Source organism: Nelumbo lutea, chromosome 6 (genome assembly GCF_056320005.1).
Source record: "Nelumbo lutea isolate HS-2025 chromosome 6, American lotus-T2T, whole genome shotgun sequence".
NCBI classification, from domain to species: Eukaryota; Viridiplantae; Streptophyta; class Magnoliopsida; order Proteales; family Nelumbonaceae; genus Nelumbo; species Nelumbo lutea.
Window position 1 is genome coordinate 16,292,094 of NC_142689.1, and position 12,247 is coordinate 16,304,340.

Consider the following 12,247-nt stretch of genomic DNA (forward strand, 5'->3'; position numbering starts at 1 on the left):
AGTCATGAGGATAATTTGATGGCTAGATTTTGATGGGTCAAAGTAATTTTTTTTGGGGCCTTTTGTTAAGAAAAGCAAAATCCTATTAAACTAGGGTTATAAACAAGGTTCAAAATACGGATATTGTTGTATTTTATCAAGTAAAATTGTAAATTGAAACGTATTGTGAATCTGTGATGAGTTGGTTATGCATACATATGGAATGTGGGTATCACGCAACTCTGTTGATAATGCATAAATAGAGCAATCTATTATTTATTTAAAGTGTTAATAAATACAAAAATGTATGATTATTCAAAAAAATCATCTATTCTATTTCACTATTTAACTTTTTTTAAATAACAAAAATATAAGTCACCTTAAATCTTAAACTTTTAAATGTTTTGTAATATAATCTATTTACTTGTGTAAACAATAAATATATTGTTGTTTATTGGAATTTAAAATATTACTTAATAATATATAGAAATATATAATTGAAAAAATTGTATAAGACCCATTGGAATTTTTAAGATACATATCATATAAATTATCAAAATGATTAGAAATCATTTTTGATATGGATTAATCCATTTGATGTGCATTAAACAAAATGGAATGGCTAAACCAGATTCATTTTACCAACCCCATATAGTTGAAATAAGGCTTAAATGATGATAAAGATAATTAATCAATTTGCATCCATTTCATTGATGTGTATAAATATATTTTAATGATTTTTTAGTTTTTGGATGAGCATTCCTATATAACATTATTCATTTAAATTACATGTAATTTCCAAATTAAATAAAATGTATTTTCCTTTAATTATGTGACCTGTTTGTGGAGTCCGCCTTCTGTGCACCCACGGGTGCATTGGACGCGTGAACCACCAATCACGTTTGACCACGTCTAGGAGAAAGAAGCATAAAATTAACGGTGTTACCATGGGTTCGACGGTTCAACCAGACAAACCGACTACCAAATCAGCGGCCATCGGCGGCGATGGTGAGAGCTCTAAGGATAAATATTCTGACATCTTTTTCTTCTTTTTCTTCTTCCTCCTCTCTATTGTTCGTGATTGATCATCTATATGCATATTCTCTGAACTAAAGTTGGCTGGTCTCTTCTTCCCGAAGAAGAACAAACTACTGCTTTGAGTACCGAAATCAGCATTTGGACCCTCGATTTTTTTACGCCATTCTGAATGTTTAATCATTTCTCTCTTGCCCGTTTTTTAATTTAGTTATTTTGCTCATGGACTTTGGATCTAGCTAGAAACTCTTGATTTTCAAACCAGTTCCAGGCTACAACACTCCCCGTTTTAAACCACAGACAAATTAAAAAGGAAAAGAAAGAAACTGTAAAACAGTGAGTTTGATTGATTGTAATATATAGCTGCTCATCGCCGAGGGAGTTCCAGTGACCTTCGCCATGGTTGGCAATGTAATTAATGAGTATGAGATCCTCTTCAACAGTCCATGGACCCCTCCCCAGGTTTATCTCTTCTTCACTTTGAGTTCCGGAGCTACAACTTCTCCCATTTGCACCCATTCCCGAAAATTGAAGTTTGATCAACAGAGAAAAAGAACAAGTAGTAGTTTGTTTGATTGAGAGTTGAGAGAGAGGGGGATACAGAAAGAGAGCGAGGAAGAGAGTAAAGACAGAGAGGTGAACTGGATTTGGATTAATTAGGAGGATAGAGGAGTGGAGCTTTTATAGAAGGTAGAAGATAGATGGGATTGAAAATAATAAATGGATGACATGTGAGAAAACACGAAGAAGAAGAGGAAGAAGACGAAGAAGACGAAGAAGAAGAAGAGGAGGCCAGAAAGCGTACCACCAGAGTTCTCGCTGTCGCCGCCAATGGCCGCTGGTTTGGATCACTTGCTGTGGTATGGTTGCCGTGTGTGGGTAGGGCTCGGTGGCCGGTTTCTGTCTGGTTGAACCACCGAACCCTTGTTAACACTGTTAACGTTACGCTTCTTTTCCCTAGACGACGTGGTCAAACGTGATTGATGGGTTCACGCATCCAGTTCACCCATGGGTGCATGCGGACCCCTGTTTGTGAGGCTCATGCCTAGTGTTTTTTTTTTTTGGGTTAATCAGCAACAATTTTCTCCTTTTCCCCTTTATCACCTTTTATTTCTCTAAGTGCTGATTGCGGGACAATCCAGCTAATACACCAACGAACCAGCCCTCGATTGATAGGTTTATGCCTAGTTTGTTCCATCCATGATTATAAAATACCTGAAGGGGTGAAATAGGCTATAGGGATCATAGTCTTTACATACGCTTTCTCAAAACAGTTTTTTTGTGCATTGTTTATTATCATTTGCTCACCAAATTTATTTTACATGAAATAACCCAATAAAATTTCTTATAAACATTATTGCTCAACATCATTTATATTAGATTAGAAATAGTAGCCTTTTCCATTGTTTTTTTTTTTGGTAAATTACAAATTACTAGCCTGTATTTTTTGGTAGTGGTAATTACTCCATGAACCTTCATTTGTGATAAAGACCCCCTGAACTTACATGTTCTGACAAAGACCTCCTTGGCATTCGGTTAATTAACTTTGGAAGAGATTCTCATGTGATTATTTAAACTATTTTAAATCCTTGAATTACACTTTATTCTAAAAATTTTCTAAAATGAATAGTGGGGTTCATTTTAGTGTTTTTTTTTTTTTTTGAATTTCCATTTATTACTGGTTGAATTGATATTAATTGAATGTTGTTTTTGTTGCAATTCCAGATTTTCATAGAAGTTTCTAAGTTTTTTGTTGCAATTAACTTCTTCCATCACTCAACTTAATGGAGAGAGGGTCTTTATTGAAATCTGAAAGTTCAGAAGAATGTCTTTGTCACAAATGAAAGTTAAGGGTGTAATTGCCACTACCGAGTACCCATGAAGTACTGGGTAGTAATCTTTAATCTTTAATTTGCCCTTATTTTATTTTTTATGAATGAGTCTATTTTTGTATTTACCATATGAATATTATTTAATTCGTTATTTACATAAACACATTAATTTTGAAAAGCCCCATAGATAGAACTCCTCTCCAGGTTCAAAGTTTTTCTGTAATGCAAAGAAATTACCATTAATCCATGAAAAAGAACTTCTTTTGGCATTATGGCAGCGAACCATCATCCACAAACATCCCCAAAGGTAGATAGAAGGTGAGGCCACAGACATCCATTATCTTTCAGATAGCCGCTTAAAGAGATAAGATTCGTTATCCATGTGAGCTCCCTCCTTTTTAACAGAGTTACAGGCAAGTTTTGGTGTCCATAAATATTCACATGGCCTTTATTTGTTCGAATTCCGGGCCAATTTGCAATCCTAAAGCATCAGGAATTCCTGAGGCTCTCGTCTAAGATGCCCTAAGACACTCTAGCACAAGAGTGATTTTTCTCTTTTAATTTTTCTTGTTTTCTTTTGGTAGACAGCACAATAATATGACTAATTAGTAATTCAGGTTTCAGAGGTGGGGATAAAATAAAATGCCTACTAACTTTACTAACTTTGTTTGTGGTTACATGAATTTAATATATTAGAGTTTTGGAGGGATACCAACTGACCATCTCAATTATTAATTCTTTGTACAAAACGCCATTTTTTAATATCAATCGTCAATCAATTATTTATTTATTTATTTCTTAATGAGGATACCCTCACATGCAATCTACCGATAGATTGGTGGGGGGGGGGGGGGGGTATGCATGGGATGGTCGAATATGGCGTATGGGTCTCAACAACTTCCAATTTGACAACAGAGAAGTGGCCCCTCATGTGGGGAATGCTTCAGTGAATCAAAACCCCCCCCTTTTTAAATAATTTATAATTAATTAATATGATACCGCAGTTTATTTGTGACGTGGGGATCTTTGACGGGCCAGCTAAGCTTTGGTGATTAACCCCAAAAGGCAAGAAGGGTTATCATATTTGCCACATCAGCAACACTTGCCATGTGGCAAAACAAAGCTCTTAATTTTTCTAGCTTTCTTGAAATCAAAATTTTTAAGCTGAAGTCTGAACCATTTTAGCCTCACAGTTTCTGTCATTGGCTTTGAGTCTATGACCCAAAAAAAAATCCTTTTTTTTTTTTTTTAAGCCAATGAAATAATAAATGTCACAAGACGGCATTCTCTTTTGTCATTTGATCACAAGTCATTCCAATAAGGCGCTATCCATATCTAACCAACAGACACGCAATGAAAGAGACTTCACTTCCTCTTAACTATTTCATGGGTCATTCTTGCAAAAGCTACTCTTTTCTTATTTTCGTTTTCTTTTCAACTGGCCTCAATAAAATACAAATTAAGATGTTAGAATCAAGAAGTCCACATCAGACAGCTATTAGCTTCTTATTGGTAAACAACTGTCAAAAGGCATGCCATGCAACCTCATTTAATTTCTTATTTCAAACTTCTTAATCTGTCAACAAATGAGACAATTTTTAAGTAGGAAATTCTTTTTTTTTATGATTTATTTTTCTTTTAGATTTTTATACGTCAACCTTCTATTTGTTAGTGAGGTGCTTATTTTGATGCATGTGGATGTAGGTAATTGGGTTTCTTCAATTGAAAGCTTAGTCAAAAAATAATGAAAAACTAACAGCTGCCAATGCAGCTATGCCCAGTATAAAACACTAAAAAATTTTATTAAATTTCATATTAACTCTTTCATCATCTATATTATTTGAGTAATAAAGTGCTTTTATTTTTATATAGAAACTAGAATTAGGAAGAGGTATTAATTTTTTTTTATGTTTAGGTACTAGGGACCCTGCAGAATTGGTTTCCCCTTCTTTGGTACGTTTAAACCTGTTTTTTTTTTTTTGCCAACTCCAAAATGTTCAAACTTGAATGGGGCTTCATCTTTATAACAAACATCAGAGAGTAATTAAGATATGATTCAGATGATACAGTTTCCAAGGCCGGGGGTCCCCCCATGCATAATAAGTTTTAAAGGGATGAAGGACCACTGGTTTCTGGTTCCAAGTATAGCTCTGTGCTGGATAGAATAGACCTGGTGCTACAACTCCATTCTATGGTTCACAGAGATTGCAGAGTTTGTTTATAAGCATGGTTCTCATTAATCCAGACAAATGGAATTAGATAAAAGAAATGGGTATATGTGGTACAATCGGTCTTGTTGCTGGGGCGAAGCCTCATCCAAACCAAAAGGTTCCCACTTATTGATTGGTTCAGAACAATGAGTTGGAGAACAAAATGCAAAGAACAGAATAGTACAGAAGGATTCTTAACATCAAAACAGAACTGAATGACAAATCTTTTAGCAAGCACACCACTGAAAACGAGGAACATATGAATATAAATCAGGAGAGAACTTAACAAAGTTCTCTTTTATACTTCTATATACAGCATCAACTCCACACATATCTCACTCTCAAAAGGAAAACAAACGAAAAAGTAAAGGAAAAAAAGAAAATACATGGGAAATCCTAAAAACAATAATCTATGGTTCTATCCGTCAAACCCACTAAACCTTCACTGATTAGACTGACTAGACAAAGATCTAAAATGCAAAGAGTGGAAAATCACCAATTGCTGAATGGCATTTAAACTATGATTTACCGACCATCAGCAGAAGTGAAGGATTCAGCAAAACCAATGGGCCTTGCTGGGATGCTTCCCTTGCTGTCATCAAGGCTGGTATAACTGTAATCTTTACCTTCAGCTTCCTGCCAGCCCTTCACCATCTGAGTGAGGGGTAGACTGTAATCGATGCCTGAATATTCCTCAGTTTCATCAAACAATGGTTTCCACTTTTCGACTAATGGCGCTAGTACATTCACTGCATGGCCCATATCAGGACGCTGGTTGGGCTCTCTTGCCGTGCAATGTCCAGCCAGTTCAGCTATGATGTATACACTCTCAAACGTCTCTTCATTCATACCAAGAGCTGGATCAATTGCAGCCATTAGCTTCTCCCTACTTGATTTGATGTTCCAGAACCATGCAGCCAAATATCGGCTCTCCTCAGGCCTCTCCTCATCAAGTGCCATCAGTCCAGTCAAAAGCTCTATTAACACGACTCCAAAGCTGAAGACATCAGCTTTGGTCGTGATTTTCCCTGTGACTGAACATATTGACCAATGGAAATAAAAATTAGTAGGCAATTACATACATTAAACCAAACTGTGATGACACTGCAGTATGTATCTCACTAATATTTACATGGATATCTCTTTAGCTGAGAAATCATCACAGGACAATATTTCTATGCATATAAGCTACCCTTAAAAATGAAAATAAATACATCAAACAAGAAAAACAGTTTAGAATTTTTGAATCATCTGATCTCATCAGTGTTTTAAAAGCTGCTGGAGGTGTGCTTGAAGGCATGACTCCAGGTGAGGTGCTATACCTCCAGTATAAAGGCATATACCTCCGGTATAAAGGCATGTGCCTCCAGTAAAGGTATGATTCTTGCACCTTTATACAGGAGTCATACACCTCATATGCTCTTTACCTTTTAAGCTAGTTAATAAAAATATGTTATTAGAGTTGGGGAACCATTATATCATGTTTCCGATTATATATCAATGCAAACCAGAGGATGGAAATCCTCCAAATTTGTTTATTGTAATATTACAATAAAATGTTATAAAAAGAAATAGAAGCACCAAAGCTTTGATTTCTTTTAATGCATTATATTCAATTAAATAAGAGATGATACACTCTTTGTATTAATGTTGTGCAATTTATGTGAATTGTTAGTTCTAAAATTTTGATTAAGTGACACATTCATGGCTAATGATACTTGTATAATTATGGATAATGATCCTTAATGCGGGGATACTTCAATTCTATATTTGAATATGATGGTTTTATTATTGATAGAAATTGAAAATATGAAGTTTCTAATTTCTAATAAATTTTCCTATTTCTATGGGATATTTTAATTATTTGTTAATTAAAAAATCCATTCTCAGGAAGCTTATGCCTCTTGTATTCTAGCTTGTGCCTCACGCCTTAGGATGGTAGAACACCTTGCATCATGCTTCCACATTTCAAAACATAGGATCTAATCGACTTCGCTTAGGTGATCTTCTAGTTGGAGCTAACTCATTGATCTTTTTGTCTCCAGAACAGAGTTGTCAAGAATTAAATCAGGCTCTTTTGTGTTACATCTTGATCATTATACAAGAGTTAATGTAATACAATGTATGCTATTATTCCTTTAATACAACACTAAGTAAGATGATATATCCTCCTATTCATCTAAATTTATATGAACTGGTTGCTCAAAACTGAAGCAGATTTTGCACAAATTGTGGAACTTCTTCAAATTTTTTATGATATGACTTTTCATATTTCTCCAAATATTAAGAAAGCTCACTTCTATGTGTATCAGAAATGGAAACTAATAGATGGACAGTAGTTATAGAAGAGATTACTTACCAGCATATTCTGGTGCTAAATATCCAAAAGTCCCAGCAAGCCTGGTCACCACAGATTTCTCTCCATTAGGGGCAAGTTTTACCAACCCAAAATCTGAAACCTTTGCTCGATAGTCATCACCAAGGAGTATATTTGAAGATTTAAGATCTCTATGTATAAAGATCTGATGAGCTAGAGAATGAAGATACTCCATTCCCCGAGCAACATCCAAGGCAATGTTGAGCCTTCTTTTCCAAGATAGAGGTTCCAAATTGAGACTCCTCCAGTGGAAAAGATGCTTGCTTAGAGCCCCCTGAGGCACATACTCATACACTAGAAGCCTCTCATTACCTTCTATGGAGTATCCCAACAGAGATACCAGATGCCGGTGTCTGACCTTTGAAAGAACTGCAATTTCAGCCTGAAATTCATCCAAAGCCTTATTGCTAATCACACCAGCCTCCATTCTCTTGACTGCTATTTTTGTACCATCATCCAGTTCCCCCTTATAAACTGTCCCAAAACCACCACGTCCTAGTTCATTTTCTGGAGAAAAATTCTTGGTCACATTACGTAGAACTTGAACTGATACAATCAAATTCCCAGCCTCAACCGCATGACATTCTCCCATTCTGCTACTATGTATACTCTGAGAACTACTCTCTGTTAGATTAGATAAGCTTCCATTACCGTTATTAGAAACTGCAATCTTAACCATGTTTTCTGGATCATATGGGTCTCTGGGGTGAACCACAATTGACCTTGGTGCCTGGAAGGTGCATTTTCTCTTCTTGCAGTACCATATAGACAGAGGAACAACCAGAAGAACCAAGGAGGCAAAACATGCAAGTGGGGCTACAATACCAACAAGTTTCAAGCCTTTGGGTGGAGAAGAAGGGTTGCTGGGTGGAGACCTTGAAGTCCCTGATGAGGATGAATTATTTCCTGAGGAAGGTGTAGCAGACTGATTAGTGTTGAATAGAGGATTCCCATCTATAACAACCTTCACGCTTTCACTAAATTTTGGCAGTGGAGGTTCAATATTATTCCCACTTAGATCCAACAACTTCAAAGATTTCAAACCAATCAAATTCATTGGGATTGAACCTGTTAGATGGTTTTCTTCAAGTCGGATTTCAGACAGAGATTCTAGCTTCCCTAGTGAAGAACTCAGAATACCACTAAGGTTTCTTCGAGGCAAATTAATAACAGAAACCTTATTACTTTCACAACTCACTCCTAACCATGGGCCCGCACATGGGTCATTACCCTTCCAAGCAGAAGCAAGATTTGATGGGAATTGCACACCACCAAGAAAATCAAGGAGGGCTATAACTTCCTGAGTACAAGGAAGCCCAATACCTTGACAAAATGAATTTCCATCATAACTGAAATTCGGAAATTTGAATTCTGGTACAGGACCCATCAACATGTTATTGCTCAAATCTAATTTCTGAAGTTGCATACCTGCTAGGCTCTTGGGAATGAGACCCACAAGTTGGTTAGTATCGAGGTTGAGATCTGTCAAAGAAGACAATTGTCCAATGCCCTCAGGAATCGTCCCACTGAATTTATTTCCATGTAACCATAGCTGCGTCAGCGAGGGAATGTTCACAATTACATCTATTGGACCAATCATCTTGACACCATTCTGATTATCCAACCACAGAATCTGCAACTGCGACTGGTTAAAACTCGCCGGAATTTCTCCGGTGAGATTGTTGTAGGAAAGTTTTAGGACTGTCAGCGACGGCATTGAGCCTAGGAAATCCGGTACAGAACCAACCAAATTGCATCCCATTAAGGACAGATTGGTTAACTGAGCCGAATTCTGCAACTCGCTAGGAATAGACCAACCAGTGCTCGCGTTCAATGGATTGTTATCCAAGGACAGTACCTGTAAACTAGTAAGTCCATTGGAAAAATCGGAAGGGATCGTGTCAAATTGATTATTACCCAAATAAGCGTAGTGTAATTCAGACAATCCCCTGAACGTCGGTAGCTTCCCACTGAAGTTGTTCCTCTGAAGTCCCAAATTTGAGAGCATTTTGAGCTGATTGAAGTTCTGAGGGAGAGATCCCTTCAATCCCAAGCCTTGAACTTGAATCTGCGAAACCCTGCTGCCAGAACAGAACAAATGCGGCCATGAAGGAGGGCCACATGGATCATCCCCGTTAGAAGGCCAATTTAGCAGTTCTGGGTTGTCCAAGCCGTCTCTGAGGTCATTCAGAATTTTGAGGTCGTTAGGGTCAGTGGCACAAGAAACCACTGAAACAAAGCACAGAAAAACTGCGAAAACTAGCTTCCAATGATCCTCCATGGCTCCCTCTCAGAGAACCCACATTACTTCATCGAAGACTTGATAAACCTTCTGCAATCAAACCAAAAATAATTAAACCCCAGAATTTGATATTCAAAAAGAAGAGTGTAAACTAGAAATGAAGAGAACCACAAATGAGAACAGACAGTTTTTGACAAAGGTAAGCAAATATGCGTTCAAAAAATCTTCATGTTTGAGAAGCAAGTTTTGAGGAGAAAAAGATCAGACCTACGGGAGAAACGTTCAACACCCATATGGAAACCAGAACAATAAAACACTGTACATTTTACCAAAATGTACCTTTCTAGGGTTTTGATTCTTATCTTCCATGAACAAAGCATTGTGCCAGCGTCCACCATTACTTTCCCTCCCTTTTCTTATTCTTATCTTTACTTACTCTGTCTATAATACCGTAAAGGCACAAAAGTGATAAGTGATAAGTGATGACTGATAACCACTTTCAGACAAACCAGAATCATGGGTGAATGACGGTTCAGCCCAGCGTTGTAGGCACAAATTACAGTTCGTATTCGTATTGTTGACAGTTCGAAATTGATGCCAATTTAGTGGCGGGGATTAGTGCATAGGGTGTGGATTGTTGATATTTTAATGTTTATAACTTTTCACTAAAAATTAGAAATCTGTATTAGTCCTATTTGTACTTTTTCTGTCAAACTGTATTTGTTTTCATCCCAATAAAAAAAGCCATCCCAAAACGTTCCAACAATTGGTCAATAACTGGGCTTCGAATCTGCTACCCACTTCTATGTTTTATGAGTTTACATCTCTGCCCCATAGGCGGCCGCCCAATAGTACATCCCTATCGTGTATTGAGAATATTTTTATGATATATCATCTATTCTGATATTATCATCGGGAGATGTCCCCAATACATGGCTGGGAGGTGCTGTGGGGCGAATTCATGTTCTATCCCCATGTCACACCAAAATCACATTGACGCCCCACAGACTCCAGATCAACTCCTTACAAATCACTCTTGATCAGTCCTCATACTAACCTCACAATTCCTCCTCGCAAATGGGAAACATTTCTCGTATTTTGTATTGTTATTAATCGGAAATGTTCTCAATACACAGTGGGAGAGGGCTATGAAATCGGTGTGAGATGCATTCCGTGAGGAACAAATCCCAATTCCCTCCGCATACACATTTCAGTGTGCATTAGAAATATCTCTGATACTTATTATGAGAAGATATTCCTAATATATGGATGGAAGGTGCTGTGGGGAGTTTCAATCTTCTCCTTAGAGAGTCCATCTCACACTGACTTCACATCACGCCTTAGCTGTACCTGTGCATTGATACCATCTCCCATGAATAAATGTGCTGTAAGGTTAGTATAAGGCATGCGAGCAGATTTGATCTAAATTGTGGGGCGCTAATCTGATCTCCATTACACCTGATTCTCACGTGTAAAACTAAACTGTCCATCTGGTGGCAACCTGTCCACCAAATGTATGAGAGCCCAGCTTTCAGTTTAGGAAGTAATGGAATGGACAGGGATAGGCTTACCCTGGTTAATTATAAAATTATGATTTTTTCAGAAGTTAAAATTTTTATTTAATTTTAATCTATTATAAAAAATATATAATAATTTTTATTGATATATTAATAAAAATTTGTTCTCCAAATTTATATATGTATATAACTTTCAAGCCGAGCTTAGGGATGCTTAACTTGGGCCTTGCCTGCTAGGTTTATCAATAGACTTTGAAAGTCTGATACCCGATTCAACTTTGAATTCGATTATCATGGATTTGGATATTAGAACTTGCAACTAATTAATAATCAGATTATATGCGAATTTAATCCCATTTGATCCATCTAAAATTTGAGTCCATTAAAAATATTATTTTAATATTTTATATTATATACATTTATTATACATATATACTTTAAAAATAATTAACTTTTTCAAAACTTTTTTATTTTTTGGTATTTTTTAAACACAATAAGATGGTCGCGGATTAAATGCAAACCCAATCCAAGACATGACATAATAATTGGATGCAGATGTAGATCTAGATACTTCATAATCAAATATGGATGCAAATGCAACCTAATCCGATTCATTTACAACCCTATAGTCCGCTATGTATGGAATTGGTGCAGATCTAAGTTAGACCTTGCTTAGAAAATAGCAATTGCTTGAGCCTAAAAATGATCATCCCTAAGTAGGAGTTTTATGACATTTCTAATTGAACCACTATTTTAACTAATTTTTATAATTTTGTATGGAATGCAAATGCTTTATTTTATTGAGTAGGCTCATATTGGGTTATGGATTACCCATATCGAATAATTTACAATGGCAATAATTATTTACTATGAAATTTTATTTTTCAGAATTGCACAAATCTAATAAATTTTATTAAATTTTCCAAATTTTTGAAAAGTATACCAATTTATATTTTATCTTCCAAAATATGCTTTTCTAAAAAATTTCAGAAATGTAATAATTTATTGAAAAAAAAAATCAGAAAACTTTTGAAAATGCAATAATTTTCAGTAAT

At 36.1% G+C, this 12,247-nt stretch overlaps 1 protein-coding gene across 5 annotated transcripts; it reads right to left on the reverse strand.

Annotated features, from left to right (window-relative positions):
- Positions 1-5,281: 5,281 nt before the first annotated feature.
- On the reverse strand, positions 5,282-10,143 carry LOC148847595 (receptor protein kinase TMK1-like). Of its 5 annotated transcripts, none has more exons than XM_088948892.1 (3): positions 10,015-10,143; positions 7,416-9,765; positions 5,282-6,090 (listed from the first exon to the last, which is right to left on the reverse strand). In XM_088948892.1, exons 2-3 carry the CDS (start codon positions 9,712-9,714, stop codon positions 5,582-5,584), a joined length of 2,808 nt encoding a protein of 935 aa, XP_088805018.1. In that variant the 5' UTR covers positions 9,715-9,765; positions 10,015-10,143; the 3' UTR covers positions 5,282-5,581. The 5 variants fall into 5 exon arrangements, with proteins under 5 accessions (XP_088805018.1, XP_088805020.1, XP_088805019.1 ...); XM_088948894.1 differs by having other exon boundaries at positions 7,416-9,762; positions 10,015-10,137; XM_088948893.1 differs by having other exon boundaries at positions 9,943-10,136.
- Positions 10,144-12,247: the final 2,104 nt, after the last annotated feature.

Bases quoted from the DNA above. Each gene is read 5' to 3' on its own strand.
- LOC148847595 (XM_088948892.1), bottom strand. From the start codon at position 9,714: ATGGAGGATCATTGGAAGCTAGTTTTCGCAGTTTTTCTGTGCTTTGTT. The intron at 6,091-7,415 runs GTAAGTAATCTC...CAATATGTTCAG, and splicing joins TTTAGCACCAGAATATGCTG to TCACAGGGAAAATCACGACC.